Raw genomic sequence first — 20523 nt, 5'->3', positions numbered from 1 at the left:
TGAGATTTTATTTATCATTTGATAAAATTTTAAAAGATCATAGAAAGAGGAAAAATATATGATTATGTGTTTTTGATAATTATACCTATCAAGATGCCTTAAATAGTGGATTTTAAGAAAAAATGGGAATGTTTTCTCAGCCTCTGTCCATTATGTTACTAGTAATATGAAACAGAATGCAGTTTAAAAGGCATGAATTTATCACCTATTAAGTTCAAGGTCTTGTTCTAAGTTTTATAGGAGATGAAAGACGGATAAAGTCTGGCTGCAATGTACTGCAGTCTAATTGAAGGTGCTAATAGTGAGGGAAAATATAGATGGGAGGAAAGAGGCTCTCGAATTTCTCTGTCTCCTGCATACTGCGCTGCGTTCTTTACCTACCTTATTTTTTATGGAAAACATAGATCATAGAAAAAAACAAAATATAAGTAGCTATGTGGGCTCAGTGGATGGAAAAAATGCATTTACTTATCAGGATCAAGAAATACTTCCTGAAGCAGAGGATTTGAAGTGGGCCTTAAAGGTAGAAAGAGATTTCTATAGACAGAAAGGAGATGGGAGTGTCATTGACATATTGCTAGTCGATAAACTCAGATTTGGAGTATTTTTTCCCCTTCTCATATATAAGCACTTAGCTAAAATCCAAGCTAGATACAAAACTAATATGAATTTTTAAAATAGTGTTTGTCTGGTTGAAGACTTTTAATTAAATGTAAATGCCACTATCAAAGTGACTTAGTGAAACTATTTTCAACTTTTCTCCTCTTCAGAATCACTCTGAAGAATTGAATATAACCACTATTGTCCATCAAGTATGAGAAAAGCTGCAGCCAAACTTGGAGGTCATATGGATTTTGTAGAAATTTTAGTTTTTTGAAAAATTATTTAGTATGTTCTTCACATCTTTGAGGATTCTTTCTAGCTTCCCTCTTTAATGTAAATTTTGTTTAGTTTCCCTGATATTGCATGTAGTTCCATGTGAACTATTGGGGCCCAATGGTGTTATAATTTAAAAGAGTCTTCAGTTTGAAACCATGACCTCTTCACCATTTTGAATAATGCCTCATAGCTTTGTGTTCTGACCCAAAGTCTTAAATGTCTGTGCCTATGGGGAAGAACTGAGTTTCTCAACTTTTTAGATATCTTATCAAAACTATATGAATAACAATAAATGTCAGAAGAGCCAAGTAGACATATAACATTTTATACTGAAGTCACCAGGTCTCTTCCACTTGGGCAGTGTGTGCTAAAGGTGGAGATTATTGTCTTTTAGGATTCCTTTGAAAATGTCCTTTACACTGATCACTCTCTCATTAGGAAAGTCTTGTTTTGCAGCACCCCCTACTTTATCATGCTAGACTTTAATGAATGACTTACTGTCAAAAGTTCCAGATTGTCATACTTTATGACAGTGTATTCTATATTTCTTCTAAAGCAGAGGAAGAAAGATACTTTAGGGGTTCCAACTATAATTGTAATGTTTACCATGAAGAGAATGCTACATCCTGCAATTTAGGAGCTATTTATATATTTTATGAATTGTATTAATTTAGAAAATCTTTTATGTTAAGTTGTATAGTTAATACCTATAATCTTAGTTTTAAGTCTTGAATTCTGAATTCTAAATAATTATTCATCTGCCCTGTTCCAGTCTGAGTTTTTTTAATGTCTTTAAAATTATGTTTCCTACTTATTGTGAAAAACATAGAAAATATAGAGAATAAGGCCAAATCTACACATAACTTCACAACTGATAGATGTAGCCGTTTGAAGATTTTTCTTCTTCTCCTTTTTTTCTAGTCATATAAATGAATATTCTTCTTCATATACTTAGAAATGTCTGTTTATAACTATATTCTTCATTTCTTTATATTTCCTCCCTCATTTTTATATCATTAAATTTTCTTTAGAGACAGAATTTAATGACCTACAGGCTTTCTTTCTGTTGCTTCTTTTCTGACTTTTTATATGTCTATATTGTGCTCTGACTTTAAAAAGTTATTAAAACTGTGGAATTTTAGTTATTAAAAACTGTTACTATTTAGTAGTCATAACTACTTCTCCATGAATTTATGAACTCTCGACTAGGACAAACAAAGTTGGTCTCTATTTATTAGTCTATTAGGAAGTCATTAATTTTTAGATTATATATTAGCTTTTGTCTTTATCTGAAGCATTAGAACAGGGGTTATTATATTGGCTTCTGTTGGATTTATTTAGTAATTCAGTTTCTTATTTATAATAGTGTGCATCTGTGACTGCTTGATTGTGGGTGGTATTGAGGATTAACGAAGAGCAGGAAGGTGCTGCATCTTTATACTTCAGTGTCTATGGAATTTGGACAAGTTATTCTACTTCACTGAACCTCGTTTTTAAGATTAAAGACTAAATGAGGTATTCAAGTACGTAGTAGAGAGTGTGGTAGATGGGCAGTCTTGATATTCTTGTTACTTTGTTGTTGTTATTGTCATTGTGAGGTCTTTGGCTATTGAGCAAAATAAAGGTGACTGAGAAGAGATTGAAAACCTTGCAAACCTTCCTCTACCCATGAAGTAGCAAACCATGGCGGAAAAAAAAAAGACAAAAATTCTACTCTAATTGTAGACCTGCAGAAAGGCATCTTTGTCTGTCCCACAGGTAAACTTTAGACTTTACATTAAACACTTTATGTATGAATTTGAAAAGTTCGCTTCTGTTTTCGCAATGCTCAATTGCTGTTCCTGATAATCCTGATATGCGTCCCAGAGTCCCAAGGAACTGACTTATGGCTTCTTCTTGATTCTTCAATAGCCAGATATTCTCTATATACATGCCAGTGTTGCTTTAGTAAGTTATTGTGATAATGGTACTAGCTTCCATTCACTGTCAACTGTGTGACAACCAGGAGCTTTTTGAACATTATTTCTTTTAATCCTCATGGCTATTCTGTGAGGCTGTAATTATCTTTCCTGTTTTCTAGTTGAGGAAACTAAGATTTAGAGAGGTTCAGCATTACCTAATTAGAACCTGGATGCTGGTCTCTCTGACTTCAGATGTGAGACTGTAGCTTCACTTGTAGCTCTGTTGCATCAGTTTCACGGCACTGCAGAGCCTCATTCATTCATCCATCTTTCATTTGTCCAGGGCCTGCTTTGTGCCGGGCACTGTTCAAAGTGGTAGGATTACAGCATGCATAATTCCCACCTTCCTAAATCTTGCCTTCTGTTTTAATAAGTCACCTGTGGGCATGTCCCTCCTAGAATGAACATCCCTATAAGGCAGACATTCTTGAGTCTTAGGAAAATAATCAAAATTTTATGTAAGACTAAATATACTTGTTCAGTTTATGATAGGATTATTTCTACAAAAATAATTTTAAAAAATTAAAACTGAAAACTAGGGCATGCCCCATTTTATTCATCATATCTTTTTATTTTAGCACTGCCTTTTAACCTCAGACTCTTCCCTTTGGTGATGTGTTTACTAATTAAGAAGCAGTCAGAGGGTGCATTATTGCTAATGATAATGCTACTTTTTGGTATCTTGGTTACTTTGACTTCCTTGAATGTTCCATAGGTATGTGAGGCAGAATAAAAATCTTTCTTTAGAACATGCCAAAATCATCACACAGATCTAGTGCAAGAGGTTTAATTGTTTCATGGAATAAATAAAAGGATTCTGGCCTAGTTTGAAAATAAATGATGCAGAAGAAGTCCAAGTGTGAGGGGGGGAAATGATACTTGTTTTATGTGATATCAAGAATATTGACCCTTTCCTTAAGAATGTATTAGTTCAATTTTGAAGAAAATAGTATTATAAAGTGTTTGTGTTGACATTTTTCATTCATGCGGAATCTGAAAATATTTTTAAACACCCTTGAGTGGAGGCTAATTTATTATATTTTTCAGCTATAAATAAAATTAACTATATGCTACACAGCATGTTGCATTGTAATAAAGTTTGCTGTATTTTTGCATTAGAAATGCAAGTGAACATTTTTTGGTCCCAGAAAGAGCAAATGGATTGTGTATGTTCTTTATTTATTTTTTTTTAAGTCATGTGTCCAAGATGGAGGATCATTGGCAAACCAGCTGGTTGTTCATCTTGGATTTTGATATTGCTTCTCCTTGGGACCCTAGTGCTGGGCTCTGTGATAACCAGTGCAAACTCCATGAATATCTTTCATTTCTCTAGAAGGAGGTGTGGATTTGCAAGGCTGCCAGCTGGATATGCAAATACTACCTGACGGCCCAAAGAGTGATGTGGACTTTTCAGAGATTCTTAATGCAATACAAGAAAGTAAGTTTCACTCAAATTTTAAATTCACCAGGAGAGGAGAAACTATTGTAGTACTTGGGAGGGGGTAACAAAACTAGGAACCTCAGATGCCATCCTTTTAAAAAAACAATATAATTGGGCTGGGGTTGTGGCTCAGTTGTGGAGTGCTTCCCTAGCACGTGTGAGGCACTGGGTTCGATTCTCGGCACCACATATAAATAAATAAAATAAAGGTCCATTGACAACTTAAAAAAATTTAAAACAAAAGACAAACAAACAAACAAAAAAACAATATAATGATGTCTTAAAAGAGATACTGTGCATAATAATTTCGTGGCCAGAAGAGATGGTTAGTGAAATGAAGGTTGAATTTGTAAAATAGAACCACCTCATTTTAGGGTCTTTGAAGAAGCCAATAGTGGAATTATAAGTTCTCTATATTTAGTGTGTTATAATGTTTAGTAAGCCTTCAAGTGTTATAATTTTTTAGATTCCTTGATTAATCACCATCAAGGAGAAACTATTAAGAAACAAAAATACCATTTCTCTGTTCAAATGCAAGAAGCAAGGATTAAATGTCAAAGCAGTAAACTGAAATCAGGAACTTACCCTCTGACACAAATATCTGGTGAAGTTAATGACAGACAGGCTGTTCCTCAAAAGGGAACCTGTCATTTCTGAGCATTTTGATTAATCAAGGTTAGCTCTTCTTACACCATGTTATTTGTGTTTTATAATTTTCACTCAGAATGTCGTAAGAACTGGTATATTTATCCCTGTTACAGATTTAGCATTGAGGGAGTCATTACTACTCATGTTTCATTAACCAGAGTTCTAATAATAGATGACGATATTCCTCAAATAATATTTCATAGTATGATATAATATTGGATTTGAGGGGTTTGTGATGCTGGAAATCACCTCCAGAGACTTGTGCATGCTTAGGCAAGGGTTCTACCACGGAGCTACCTCCTCAGCTCTGTATTTATTTTCTTATGAATGATTTTCATCATTTTACAGATAATTACCATTCAGCTATATTACATTCTTGACTTTATAAGATAATTAATATCTCCACCTTACAGGTGGGACAAATGAGGGTGGGAGAAATTAAGTATCAAAATAACTGGTTAAATGTTGGAGACCAGGCTAGAATGGAGGGTGCCCTGTTTGCCATTTAACCCCTTTGTGAATGTGCTCAGTTCAGGATGTGATCACACTGAGGTGAGATACTAAAATTGAAGACAAGGCTACTTCTGAAGGAAATTTTTGTGTGTGAATAATATAAGGGGACCAGTTTTTTGTTCTAGCTGGGAAATCCCTTCAAATTGGATTAGTGAATAAGATAAATATTTTCCCCGAGAGAAACAAAGTCAAATTAATAGACATTGAAAAAAAAACTTTTCATAGAAAGTTATACAATAATGTAATTATTTCATTTAATTTGAAGGAGATAGATTATGCAGGGCTAAAAGGATTTAAAGTTTTTCAATAAAAGATAAAAGTTGGCTTCTATGAAAGTGTTAGAGATGAACTTAAAAAAATGTTTTTGGGGCTAACTCAACTCATGTCAAAATAAACTAAAGATTTAAAAGGGATGATTTTTAATTTTTATTTATTTTTATAGTTATCCATAATAGTGGGGCCCATATTGATATATTTATAAATGCATATAACATCATTTCTTCTTTTCAATCCCCAGTTCTTTGCCTTAACCTTTCCCTCTTCCCCTGGTCCCTACTGGCTTTCCATCTATTTACTTATTGTTTTTCATTGGTACACTACAATTATAAATGAAAGTGGAATTCTCTGTGATATATTCATACATACATGCACAGAGCATAATTTGGTGAGTTTCATTCCATAGTTCCTCCTTTTTCTCCCTCTTCTACCCTCCTGCTGGACCCCTTTCCTCTACTTCACTGTTCTCCCTTCTCTCATGGATCCATGAGATCCAATAAGGGACTTTTTTTTTTTTTTTTTTTACAATAGATCATAGTAGAGACACATTCGTATGACATGTAAACTCTTCCATAGTTTTAAATGGTGACCTCTTTATGAACAGATAGAGGAATACAAATTTATGAACACTTTACAATTCAAAATAAAAAAATGGAAATTTTACTTCAATTTAAAATACAAATGAAAATCTTTATAGGTACATACATTTTATAACCTCAGAACTAATCTATTTACTCTCTTGTTCAGAAAAACAAAAACTAGTTTCACGATAAGTAGAAGATTTGGGAAGCTGCCTGTACAGGCTGGGTCATTTCTAACAGGAAGGATTTGGACCATTCATCTGCATTCAGGCTCTACCTAGGTTCCCAATATGATTGATATGTGTAGCCAATTCATTGTAATGTCTAAGGATAAAAATGCAGAGCTTGGTTCTTTAAGGGGCCATATCTTAGATGATGGTTTCTAGGAAGCTTTGAGAGACCAGAATGTAATGCTATAAAGAATGTAGCATTCTGCACTGCTGTCGTGTTATTTAAATAAAAATAAATAAATAAATAAAATAAAAATAAAAGACAGAAAACAATGAAAAAAAATGTAGAATTCTGAATACCAGTATGTCTCCTCCTCTGCATACATTTTTATTGAGAGTAGTAGGACAACAGAAAGATTTCACTGTTTTCTTAGAATTTTGTAGTGATATGTGTGTGTGTGTGTGTACATATATATATATACATATATATATGAGTGTGTGTATATATGTCTATATATATTACCTTAAGTGCTAGAAGTGGTGGGGGGGTGGGAAGTGGGGAGTCCTAGACAATAGTACATGATATTTTCTTCATTTTGAAGCTGATAAAACTTTAAGTATAGCTTCCCAAGCTGTATGGTTAATTATGCAATGGAGTCAATATTTAATTGTGTGTCGTTCCTTGTTCTGCTAAATACAAAATTAAATAAAAATGACTAGGAAAAAGAAACTACTTTGTATTTTAAACATTTTATTCTTAAGGTTTCACATTTTGATGCAAAAGTTTTCCCACCTTTGTTCTACGTTGTAAAATGGATTTATATTATTTTTCCCATAGTGTGTGTACCCTAAGTATAGCATCATTTGTACTAAAGATGTCTCATTGGCCATACTCAAATTGCTTTTCTGATCTTCCTTATTAGATGTACATCTAATAATAAAGAAAAGAATTATTTTTTCCTTCCATTCATCCGTCTCACCTGTTATGTGTCAGACACTACACTAAGCATAATACTGAAAGACAGTGGTGAACATTTTGGTACCAAGTCCAATTCAGGAAAAAATAAAAATATTTACAGATCATATCTTATTGCATGGTTCAGAATGAAAACAACTTGACTGCTTTCTAGATAATAAGGAGATATTTATTTGTGTGTGTGTGTGTGTGTGTGTGTGTGTGTGTGTGTGTGTGTTTTCCCCTTGGTGTGATTTTTCCTTCCCTCTCTATTTTCACCCTTCACTCCCCATCCCAAGATGGCAGACTAGTCCTTTGAACTCCTTTGTTTTAGCAGAGTTTTATAATGTTTAAAGCTCCTGGCTTTTGCTTTCTGAAAGCCTGAGCTTCCAAGAGGCTCACACTTAAATAAGAGAAGTAGAAACAGGCAGGAGGAAATTTCTGAGACAAGCTTTCTTGGACTGTGCTGCAGAAATAGCGTGGCTTCCAGTGGGTGGATGGAAGGGGAGGGAATGGCTGTGTTGTGCCTGGGAGACAGCTCCAGGGTTACCTGAATTGCCAGCTGCAGCAGAATTATTTCCCAGGGAGGGATGTTGCAGGCTCTGGGAAGGTGGCAATCTCACCTTCCCCAGAGCCTTGAACAGGGCATAGAATATCACAGGTGCTAAGTAAATATATGTAATGAATGAGTGAATGAATACATTTCACTGTGGGCTTGGACTAGTCAGTTCAGAGGAATTTTTGAGCAGTCTTTCTAAATGTTCAGGTCTTTACCAACACTCCTGGGACCTCTACACCATCCCAGATACATGAGACAGGAGAATGGAAATGTCACCAATGTCTGGCTTGTGCACCAAGGCAGTGAAATGTGAACTTAGAGACAGGTTTAATTTGATGTGATGATAACAAAGTCACAGGTCAAATTCTTAACTCTAGAGTTTGTCTAGTAAGATTCAAACCTCCCACACGTAGTTTTAAGATTTGAGTATCTACTTTGTTCTGCAAATAACATCAATTAAAGCCAAAATACCCCCCTGCTTTTTAACTACCAAAGTTTCAAAATCTGAACATTTTTAAGAGGTACACATTTTTAGATATTTCCTTCTGAAATTAGGTTGAGCATCTTGTCTTTAAAAGCACAATAGTCCATCAATCAGGCATGGGCGTATATCTGGATAAGCTAACCACGGTGAGGCATGTCATTCAAAGATTATACTGGACATGGTAATTCTTGCTTTAAATCATTGTCCCATCCTTTGTCTCTTGCTCCTCTTATGGTCTTCTTAGTTTTTCTCTTCTTGATTCTAAGCAGATACAAAGATAGACCATAATGATTCTTGAGTAGCATTCATCCTCTAAAAGACAGAACTGTGCTGTATTCCACTGGGTTCTAATAAAGGAAATAGGGAAAACCATGTAGGTTTCAAAATGAGCAGCTCAAGAGTTGGAAGGCCTGGATTTCCGTTTTTGAGGCTTGACCCCTTGTGCCTGCACAAGCCCCTACGGAGTCATGTGGCTGCTCCTGCATCGCTGTGGTTTGTGCTTCTGTGGCTGGGGAAACTGAGTCATGTCTCAGCAATATCAAGTGAGTCATTCTGGATCCAATGTTTTGCAGCTTTATTTCCAACTTTGTTTTCAACCTGTGTGTCGTGCTGCTTCAGAGAGAAAGATGGCAAGAGTGGGGGAACTGGCATCTAGTAAGCCTCTCTGGCAACTCTGTGGTTGACCTTTTACCTATCTCATTTTATTTAATATTAAATTTGCCTTACCTTACTTTCCACATCTGTAAAATGGAAATAAGGATAATAAGTCTATATAAAATCCTTACATTGTGCTTGGAGCATGGTAAGCACTCTAAGTGCTGATGATCACCTTTGCCTTTATTCCTCACAACATTCCCTTCCGGGAAATAGTATTATGCCTATTTAAAAGATAAAGGAATTAAAACTGGAATAAGCTAAAATAACACAATCCAATAGCTAGTAAGTGGGAGGGATGGATTTGAATTCAGAATTGTCTGAATCCAAAGAAGGGGAAATCATGGATCAGAGGATTGAGGTCTTCAATGCAGAACATCACTGACCTTGTTTCATAATGTGAAAAGGTGGCCAAGGCTAAGGAACAAAGCCTGAATGAGGAGCACAGTTCTCTCAATGTCATTCCCAGGGATGTAGGAGGTGCCATTTTTACCCACCTGGAAGCAACCAAGTTGTCTGCCTTTTCTTTAGATTGAACAAGAGAAGCTCTTTATAAAAAAACATGCTGCCAGGAATAAGTTACTGATCTTGGCCTGTGGCAGTGTGTGCTGGGCTGCTTGCGATGCATGGTCTGTGCTGTCTTCTAAATGTTGCCATTACTGAACCAGAGAATGGCAATGTCATTATTTCTTTAATGACCATACATTTTTTAAAAAACTCTTTATCTTTTTGATTATTTGTTTGTGAAGACATAGTTTGAGTCACAAAGAAACTGAACTCTTTGGTATGGGTGGGAGTAGAAGGTGGGCTTTTCCCCCTCAGCTTCATTTTGACCCCTTCCATTGCCCCCAAAAACTCCTCAAAAGGATTCTGGGCTTGAGGGAACACATTTTGAAAAGTGCTAGCCTTATTGGAAAAGAATAAAGTTAGCTAAGAAAGTATTTATGTATTTCCCAATTACTTTATTTATTCAGAGCTCTTTAAATTAGTCCCTCCTTTGTTTGTTTGTTTCTTTCTTTCTTAACCTTTATTTTATTTAGTTATTTTTATGTGGTACTGAGGATGGCGCCCAGGGCCTTGCACATGCTAGGCAAGCGCTCTACCACTGAGCCACAACCCCAGCCCCGTCCTTTGTTTCTTACTGGTAAGCCAGGCAGTCTGTGCCTTAGGGAAGCTATCAGATTCATTTGAAGAGTAATGAACATTGAAGAGAGTCCTGGGCTTTCTTGTGTCATATAAATGCTGCATAGTCTTAAGCTTTTAAAATCTCAGCCTAAGGTACTCAAATCTGTGCCTTGTGTGTATACTTCTCTAAATTTTTTAAAACATTTAATTTGATCTATTTGTTAAATCTTTAAAAAGTGTCAGAACTGTTGGGCTACAGATGTAAAGTCTAGCTTTATGCAGATAAATGTTAAAACAGTGACAAGATAATTGCCTGGCAGTTAAATGACTTCCTGTTCTTGAAAGCCAAACAGGATTTAATAACAGTAGAATGCTTCCCCGAAAACAAGAAGCCCGCTGGAAATAACATGGATTCAGGAGTCAGAACTGTGTTAGAATTCATCTTTGTCACTGCCTCGCTGTGTGGCTATACTTAGCACTTATGAACCTGACTTCTTTTTCTAATATCTGTCTCATGGGTTGTTCTGGAGATGAAATGAGAAAATAGACCTGGAAATCCTTAACAGGCAGTGGGCTTTAATTGTAGTCTCTCTGCCTTTGTCTCCCATCCCACTTCCTCCATATTTAACCTCAGATTCTAAGAGAAAAACCGACACTTTAAAGCAATCTCACAAAGATAGTTAGATTCTAAGAAAAAACAATTGATATGATCTTACAATCAGCTATTATTTATTTTAAAGTGGACACTGAGTTTATTTCCTAGTCTTTGTATCAATTAACTTTTTATCTGAAAGAGAACCTACTCTAAACATAAAGGTGAACTTGTAATAAAACAGTAAAATGATCTGGTAGCATTAAAATTAAGACATAAACAATGTTGCTTTCATTCTGAATTATTCCTAAAGGTGTCCTTTTCTGTTTGTTTGTGTGTTTGTTTCCTAGTGATGCTTTAAGGTCAATATGAGATGCTTTCAGAATTCAGAGTATCAGATGTAATAATTTGGAACTCAGGACAAATATAGTATAATGAACCAGAATTCTGAAGGACAAATATCAATAACTGGATTACACTGCAATGCTCTCTTACCTATTTTTCCATGACCTATAATTTTGCCTCATTTTGGCTGCATAAAAAAAATACTGACATTAAAATATTCTCAGGCTGTAATACCAAGGTTGGGTTATTCTGCTGCATTTGTAAAATAGGAGAGAATTAAAGAGCAATAAATCAAATTCTTAGATACTTTCAGTTTTATGTCCTACTCTCTTTTAGACTATTTCTAAAGCACATTATTTATTTTGCTTATAGCTTTTATAGCACTGATTCCCCTATTTAATCCTCTTGCCTGAAAATGCAAGGGCTTCCCATTCATGTATTGTTCATGTTTGCACCTGTAGCACCTAACATTAAATGTTGGCTCAATGAACTCATGGCAGAAAATAACTTGATTAGCTAATCTCTTTATTAGAGTTCTTGCAATACATCTGTGATCTCTTTCCCCTGGAGAATTAAAACAATATCCAACATTCCAAGTGATTTTTCACTGGAGGAATAGTTGAAATAATTGCAAATATTTGACAAGTCAATTCAGTACTACTGAAGTAAATTCACTTTCTCATCACATAAGAATGTCAGTATCTGCCCGAGTCCCGGCCCTATGACTTCTCTGCTCTTCCCTTATCCTGGGATGCTATAGAAAGAGGCTGCTCTAAGAAATCTCTTTTCTGTGCTGATTTTGAAGCTTTACGCAGACTGTCTGACGTTTGGTCTCTTGGGCCACGTGAGGACCTTGATCCTTGCTCAGTCCTATGTTAAGTCTCTGCTGTTATGTTTCCAAGCTTTGTTTTTAAAGACAAAGTCCTGATCTCTATAATAGAGTTGTATGGGCATCTCCCTTGCCTCCCTGTTTTAGTCAGCATTTTTGCTACCGTGACCAAAAGACCTGACAAGAACAATTTTAGAGAAGAATAATTTTATTTGGCACTCACAGTTTCAGAGGTATAAGTCCATAGATAGCTGATTCCATTGCTCTGGACTCATAATGAGGCAGAACATCATGGCACAAGGGTGTGGTGAAGAAAATCAGCTTAGGGCATGACAATCTGAAATAGAGAGAGACTAAGCTCAGCTCAGTGTGTGTGTGTGTGTGTGTGTGTGTGTGTGTGTATGTGTGTGTGTGTGTGTGTGTAGATAGATAGGTAGATAGATATAGATATCCCTAAGGCAGGCTCCTGTTGATTTACCTCCTCCAGCAACAACTTACATACCTACAGTTACCACTCAGTAAATCCATTCAAGTGGATTAATGAACTGATTAGGTTAAGGTTCTCATAATCTAATCATTTGATCTCTGCATGTACTTGCATTGTCTCACACTTGAGTTTTGGGCGGACATCTCACATCTAAATCATAACGGTCCTCAAATGCATGGTATTTACCTAGTCTGACCCATCTCTGCTGGCCCAACTTTGTTCACACAGCCTTTCCTGAATCTGAATTCAATATAGATTCCTTACTTGGATTACATGAAATTTTTATATTCTCTCTCCCTCTTGCTCTTAATTGACTCCCCAGAGCATTTGGCTCTCTTTCTCATTTAATGAGCCTAATAGCAGAATTCTACTAAGCAAATAATCATCAAACATTTTTCTATTTGAGAACAAAAGTATAAGAGAGGTAATATAGTTCATTACAAGGGCTTCTTTCTCTTTCCCATTCATTGTTCCCTTTAGAATTAAATAGTAGAGTAAGATTTCTTAATCTTAATAGTCATTCCCCATTATCCACAGGAGATAGTCCAAGACCACAGATGAATGCCTGAAACCATGGTCAGTAACAAGGCCTATATACTATATTGATAACCAAGATGAATACTAAGTGACTGACACAGGTAGGTAGCATATAAAGAATGGACACACTGGACAAAACGTTGATTCATGTCTTGGGCAGAGTGGAGAAGAATAGCATGCGATTTCATCATGCTATACAGAATAGTGAACATATGAAATTTATGAGTCATTTATTTTTATTTAATATTTTTGGATCATGGTTGACTATAGCTAATTTAAAAACTACAGAAAGTGAAACTGCAAATAAGGGCCAGTTACTGTATTGACCCTTTGGGCTGGATAACTCTTTGTTGTAAGACATCCTGTGTATCATAGAATGTTTAGCAGCCTCCCTGACCTCTTCCTACTAAATACCACTAGTATCACTTGTCTCTACCCAATAATGGATTCTTGCAGGATCTCCAATCTGCAATACACTCACAAGCCTCCCAGGCTTTTTATTGAAATCTTAGTAAAAGACTTTCTGACAGCACCATTTGGTTGATGTCAAAGTAGCTTCGGCCAATGTTAGTTGCACCCCAGCTAACTTAAGTCACAGCTTCAGGGGCCTTTGCATGCTTTGCCAGCTTAGGCAATCCTTGACTAGCAGTATCCCAAAGCTCCCTTCACAAAAGACTTCCATAGAAGTTCTTTGAAACAATTTTTACCTTCCACCCTTCAAGAGATGGAGTCTACGTAATTTCTGAGATTTCTTCCAGTCATCTGTCCTAATGTCTGTGTGCAAAGTATCTAGCTATGTTAAAACATTATTAATCTCTTTAGCAATTGCAACCTCTTTGCACCTTTACACAAATCTTTCCACTCTGTTCTATTTTGCTGTGGATTCTCATTGTAAATTTGTAGCCAGCGATGCCCAGTCCACTGCATGAGTATTTTGCTGCCTTGAAATTTTCTTTACCAGATAAACTTGTCCATTGCCTTTAAGTTCAGCATCCTGTAAAGTCTTCGGGCTTGGGCATAATGTATCTAATTCCTCATTGTGTAAGCTGGTTTGCCTTTAGTTTAATTCCCAGTAGACTTCTGGTTTCCATGTGAAACCTCATCAGCATAGCCTTTACCATTTGCATTCCTATTAGCAGTCTAGTCATATGAGTCTTCAGCAGAATGGTGCATTAAACTTCACATATAGCTTGCTAGTCTTTTTCGAGCTTGATTCTCCAAATTTTTCCACACCCCTCCTGCAAACCAATTGCAAAGGTTTTTCCACATCATCAGGTGTAGTCACAGCCACGGCTCCACTTCTCAGAGCCAGTTCTCCAGGTTAGCTCTCTGTTCTTCTACCAAAGACCTGAGATAATCAGCTTACACAGAGAGATGTTTCATTTTGCTCACATTTTTGGAGGCTTCAGTTTATGTTCAGTCCCCACTGTGTTTGGTCCTGTACTAAGGTAGACAGCATAGGAAAAAGTGTGGGGCACTCTCTCCTCCTGGCTTGGGTGAAAAAAAGAGAGGGGAATTAAGGGTTGGAGTCTGCTTACACACTTCAAAGACATGCCCTAATGACCAGATGACCTCCTTCTTGGCCCCATCTCTCCAAGTCTTCACCACCTCCCACTATGTTGGTTGAAGTCAAGGTAGCTTCTGCCAATGTTAGTTGCACCCCAGCTTACTTAAGCCACAGCTTCAGGGGCACTAAGTCTTTAACACATAGTCCTTTGGAGGCTATTTAAGATCCAAAGTATCCCTGTCTCATCAGTAAGGAACTAGAAGTGTGAATTCAAATGGCTAAGTGGCAGAGTTTGGAATAGCAAGCAGGTTGTCTGACTTTGTTAAAACTATATTTTTATCCGTTGTTCAAATCTAATCATTATCTCCTTGAAATTCAATCACTGTCTACTTGAAATTACACAGTCCTGGTTTGTGCATGAGAATCATGTTAGGAAATATATATATTCAGAGTCCTAGGGCTGTTAAAGGGAAGGGACTCTCAGACATCGCTAGACTGTGACCACTGGTTGACCACAGCTAATCTAGAAACTATAGAAAGGGAAACTGCAAGTAAGAGCCAATTACTATATTGACCTTTTGAGCTGGATAACTCTTTGTCGTTGGACATCCTGTGTATCATAGGATGTTTAGCAGCCTCCCTGACCTCTTCCCACTGAATATCACTAGCATCACTTCCCTCTACCCAATAATGGATCGCTTATCCCCATTCCATCATTCAACAAATGTGTGTCAAAAGCTTACTTTGTGCCAGGGTCTCTGTAGATCAGTCAAGAAAGACAAGGCCCCTGCCCTATGGAACTTGCATCCTAATAAGATAAATAAGCAATAAAAAGTAAATAGACAAATAAACAAGGGAGTTACAGGTGGTATTCAGTGCTGGGAAGGAGATAAATGGAGGAGAAAAATTAGGGGGCTTCATTCATTAGGGTGCTCAGGAAAGCTGTCTTTGGTCTTGCTATATCTAAAAAGCACTGTGCATGTTATATTGTCTCAAAAAGTGTTGGCTCCTCTCCTTGAGCACCTGGCACAGTGTAGGTGCTCCTAAGCCATGGCTCTATGGAAATACCATGATGTTTTCTTCTCTGTAGCTTCATGGTTTAAAAACCTAAAGTAAGTGTATTGATTTACTGCCACACTAAATTACTACAAATGTAGTGGCTTTGAATAGCATATATTTGTTATCGTAGTGCTTAAGAGGTCAGAAGTCCAAAATCCACAGTGTTAGCAAGACTGTGTTTCTCCTCCTAGAGGCTCTAGGGAAAAATCTGCTTTCATGCCTTTTCTGTCTTCTAAAGGCCACCTGCATTCCTTGGCTCATGGCCCTGTCCTCCATCTTCAAAGTCAGCAGCAGAACATTTCCAGTCTGTCTCTCTGATTCTTACCATCCTAGCTCCTGCTTCTAAAGACTCTTGTAATTACACTAGACCTGCCCATGTAATCCAGGATAATGTCTCCATTTTAAGATCTTTGGCTTAATCACATCAACAAACCCATAGTGATGTAAGATAATACATTCACAGGTTTCAGGGATTAGATCACCTTTGAGGGGTATGATTCAGCCTATCATAGTAAGCACTAAAGGTAAATTCTATTCTACATCTGTGCATTTTATTTTACAGATGAAAAACTTAAATGAATTGCCTAATCACATTTGGTGATTGGGAACCTGGTGGTCACCCTAAGTATCTCTATTCTCTATATCCAAGCTCTGTCTTTCCATGAGAGCATTCACAATTTACATTTCTTTGGTTTGTTTACAGAAATGCAGAAAGCCACATGACTTTTATCTACCAAAGTTTTGCTATCATGCACTCTGTGCTTGACAAACAATGTCTACATTCCTAAAATGTTTTCGAATGAAAGAATGAATAATCTGTTACGTGCTTGGGTAAGAAGTAGTCAATCTCCCATGAATTCTTTTGTGCAGCAGCTTCTGACAAGTTACAAGCCCTCGGTCATTTTTAAAGCATCAAAAGAAAAAGTCAGCTGCAATGTTGGCCATAATTTGAGTCGGTAAAGGAGGGACCCTCACCTGGCATCCCTTTCTCTCCTCCTACTGCTGCTCTTTGTTTTCTGGAGTGCCACAGGCATGGTGGATTTGAAAGTAGTCTGTACCGAGAACTCTGACATACAGCTTTTTATTTGTCACTGTGTTATTAACATCAACAGTGTCTGGGGAGAGCCTTGCATTCCAGAGAGCCTTGGCTCACTTCATTATTTCAGTTCAGCATTAGAGGAAGAAGGAAAGCAGAAAACCTAACTACAGGCTTCATGATTACATTAGGAGTTCTTTATCTGACCTTATGGAAGTAATAAAGGAACAAAAAAAAAATCACTAAGCCGTTCAGTAACATTTTTATGGGATTTACTTCATAAGCCGCACAGCACTTAAATGAGAAAGAAAAAAAGCAGAATATAAAAGTATAGGTCATCTCCAACTCAGAGAATGAGTTCTCAGAAGTCTTGAATGAAAGTACGTTATGCTAAACCACTACGTGAAGGAAAACCAAACAAATGCCTCCCGTTACCATGAAATTGTATTTATAGTATGGACATACTTCACCTCACCTCACAGTTTCCTTGATCTTGCCTAATGAATACACTGTCACTGTCTGGTCAACTGTGTTTTACATCTGACATCTTTTCTCTTAGGAAATGATAGACCTGTCATGGAAGGTGTGATTGAAATAACGAGAACATACGAAGTCACAGGGAAATATCTTCTCTTTCAGTGTTGCTTCAAGATCCCAGATTCTTAAACCCGCTTTTAATGTATTTACTTTGGTTCTAGTGGCCAAGGATGTCAATATTCTTTTTGATGAATTAGAAGCTGTCAATAGTCCTTGCAAAGATGATGATTCCCTCCTTCACCCCGGAAACCTGACCAGTACTTCAGATGATGCCAGCAGATTAGAAACAGGGGGAGAGGTAAGAGTGTATGATTTCTTTAAAAAAAAATGTGAAGTATGTTCCAATGGACCGTTAAAGTCATAGTCCCATCAAACTCTAGGTTTCTGGAAAACAAGGGTTTATCTTTCTTTGATGTCCCCCATGGGTCTAGCACATTTTAGGAATCCTAAATCTACCTATGCTCAAAACAAACTTCCAGTAGATCATACACTTACTTTCTTAAACCTAGAAGCATCTCATGTATACAAAGGATGATTCTTAAAACTGTCTACTGGTTTAAGATCTATATTCCTGGTGCCATAAGTGGTAAAAAGTATAAATCCCCCAGCACATAGAATAGTGGCATAAAATGCACCAGCTCTCCATAGATGGTGTTGTCTGGAGCTGATGCCTCTTTGAGTTTCTGTTGGCTTCTGTAATCTGGAAACATTGCAGCTGAAAATAGACCTATCTGTTATTAGTGTGTCATTTTAGGAAAAGTATTGTGTTAGAGGCACTCACTATTTCTCAGATTATGTCTTGGTGAAGTTGAATATTTCCTTTGTACATGCACCATAAGTAGAGGTGATAAGCACACAGAATCAGAATAATTTACTTATTGCCCATTGCTAAGGTTTTGTTATTCCAGAGACATGTAACAATGGACAGAACGATGCCTAGGCAGGGGAAACTGTTAACTTCTACCAAGCTTTGCAGACCTCTCCCCATAAGTTCCTTAAACTACTATCCATGTCTTTTCTTTCTTTTTAAAAAAAGAAAAACTTCCTTCTGTCATCAGCTCTTCACACAGATACTTTGGATACCATAAGGTGGCATAGTGAAGGGGCAGGGAAAGGGATCTCAGGAAGCAACTAGTCTCATCCCCTTAACTTACAAAGGAGGGAACAGTCTCAGAAAGATCAGAGCTTTTCTGAAGGATCACAAGTTGTCATTCTGCTCAGGGCAACCTTCCTCCCGATACTTACTCATGACTGTAGATATTTATTTTATTTTTATTGCTATATTATTACTATTACTATTTCTGTGCTGGGAATAGAACCAAGGGCCTCACATAAGCTAGGCAGACACTCTACCACTGAGATCTCCTCTCAGCCCAAAGCCCTGTTTTGGAAAGCAGCTGCTGATGTGCTAAATTCACAGGATACTTTCCTTGCTTGGCAAATCATTGTGAATGAAGTGTTTATTCAGGTAGATTCCTGAGGGCATCATAAGACAAAAGCCAAAGGGTGGTGAGTAAGGATTGGACACTGTTTGAAAACATCTGTTGAGACATTATGCCTGGGCACTTCTGTTTCCCTGGCTCAGAGCTTTCTTCTGGTGAGGTTGCATGTATGATGCTTGTACAAGAATGTGGTTTCTAGCTTTGGAGGTCTAAAATGTTTGCCTTCTTCATGTTACTATTTGAAACTGATATATTCTGTGGCCTAGAAAAGATGGATTCCCCCACTCTCACTTGGCCAGGTATATAAATACAATTTTGAAATCTGTTAGCCTGCCACATTCTGCTCCAGCCTGACCAGCACATACATGATATTCTCTTTTAGGATCAATATTACAAGCCGAGAGGACCTGGATGAAAATTCAACCCATTCCTTTAATGTTTTACTTTTTTAATATCTATAATATTTGATTACTGCAAAATAACATTTGTAACTTCAGTGTAAGTTATGCAGAGCAGCATGATAATAAAATGAACACCCTGAACCATTTTCCAATTTATGAAGTTGAAAGGTATTTTTTCAAATACTGGTGACAACCTCATCATAGGTTACTAACTCCAGTGATTGTTTTTTAATGCAATGGGAAATTTATAGTAGCATGTCTGTAAGTAGCAAAGAGAAATGTTATTGTGTGAAACTTTGGTCTCAAATACTTTTATATATGTGTTTACGTAGGTATCCAAAGATAATACAGTAAACTGTTTTTCTTATTGTGGAGAAAAAAAATTGAGAAACATGGGACTAGAATATTGCTAAAGCCATTGAAACTACTTGTAATCCCATGTCTCTACCCTACCAGAGAAGTACCATCTTCCTGAATTTAGTACTTTATATCCTTTTTGCTGTAAAAATAATTTTATCACATACATATGTAGTTTTAACAACATACTTTTAGATTTTTTTAAAATTTTGTGTTTTATAAAACATGGTATGAAATCTTAGAACTTACTATTTTTCCTGTCAGTTGTTTTTAAGATTCTTTTTTTTTCCTATTGTTGGTAGATGCAAGACTCATTTATTTTCGTGGCTCTGTAGTATTTCACTGTATGCCCTTTGTATAATTTATTTATCCATTTATTGTGTTTCCATAGACATCTGGGTTGATTTCCAACTTTTTAAAATTTTATATTAAGAACAATGTTGCTGTGAATATTCATATACACATCTCTTCATTGCCTTAACAAGAATTTTGTATGTTCTGCAAATGTTCAGTTTTGCCAGATAATGCTAGTGTTTTCCAATGTTAGTATATCAATTTCCACTCTCACCTGCAAAATATGAGAATTCTCAGTTGCCTCACATCCTTGCCATAGTTTGGTAGTTTTAGATGTCTTGTGTTTTCCCTATTTTAATTTTATTTGTTTCTTCTTGTTTAAATTTTTTATTAGAGAATGAAATTTTAATAAAATACAAAGAACAAAATCCATTTAGCTTTAATTTTTCTTTAAATTACCCACCTGAAGCTCAAGTTTATGAATGGCTTAAACTGGTCCCTTTCTCTTTGTATCCAGACAGTGCCAGAAAGAAACAAATCAAATGGACTTTACTTTAGAGATGGAAAGTGTCGAATTGACTACATTCTTGTGTACAGAAAATCCAATCCCCAGACTGAAAAGAGAGAAGTATTTGAAAGAAATATTAGAGCAGAAGGATTACAAATGGAGAAAGAGGTAAATAGCTTTTCTTGGATGAGAAAAATATATACGTCTATTCGTATCAAGTTGATTTTAAAAATGGGCAATTAGTCATTATGTTAACAGAACATTTGTTTGGTCAGAGTTTGCCAATCTTCACTATTTGGGGAATGTTCCAGCAATTAGACATTTGCATTGTATTTTACCTTGGAGG

General features: G+C 36.5%; 1 protein-coding gene across 5 annotated transcripts in view; it reads left to right on the top strand.

The window, feature by feature from the left end:
* Ano4 (anoctamin 4) overlaps window positions 1-20523 on the top strand; it is a 384018-nt gene that overhangs the window by 206514 nt on the left and 156981 nt on the right. For 4 of the 5 annotated variants that reach the window (XM_021724481.3, XM_040279417.2, XM_040279419.2 and 1 more), the window contains 3 exons: window positions 4174-4278; window positions 17337-17473; window positions 20187-20345. In XM_021724481.3, the coding sequence (XP_021580156.2) occupies window positions 4174-4278; window positions 17337-17473; window positions 20187-20345 (401 nt within the window). The remainder of the gene's footprint in view (window positions 1-4173; window positions 4279-17336; window positions 17474-20186; window positions 20346-20523) is intronic. The other variant, XM_078052935.1, reaches the window with a different exon arrangement.

The sequence above is a fragment of the Ictidomys tridecemlineatus genome, chromosome 6, assembly GCF_052094955.1.
Source record: "Ictidomys tridecemlineatus isolate mIctTri1 chromosome 6, mIctTri1.hap1, whole genome shotgun sequence".
In the NCBI taxonomy this organism is placed as follows: Eukaryota; Metazoa; Chordata; class Mammalia; order Rodentia; family Sciuridae; genus Ictidomys; species Ictidomys tridecemlineatus.
The sequence above is the reverse complement of the archived record's forward strand: the minus strand, read 5'-3'. Positions and strand labels throughout refer to the sequence as shown.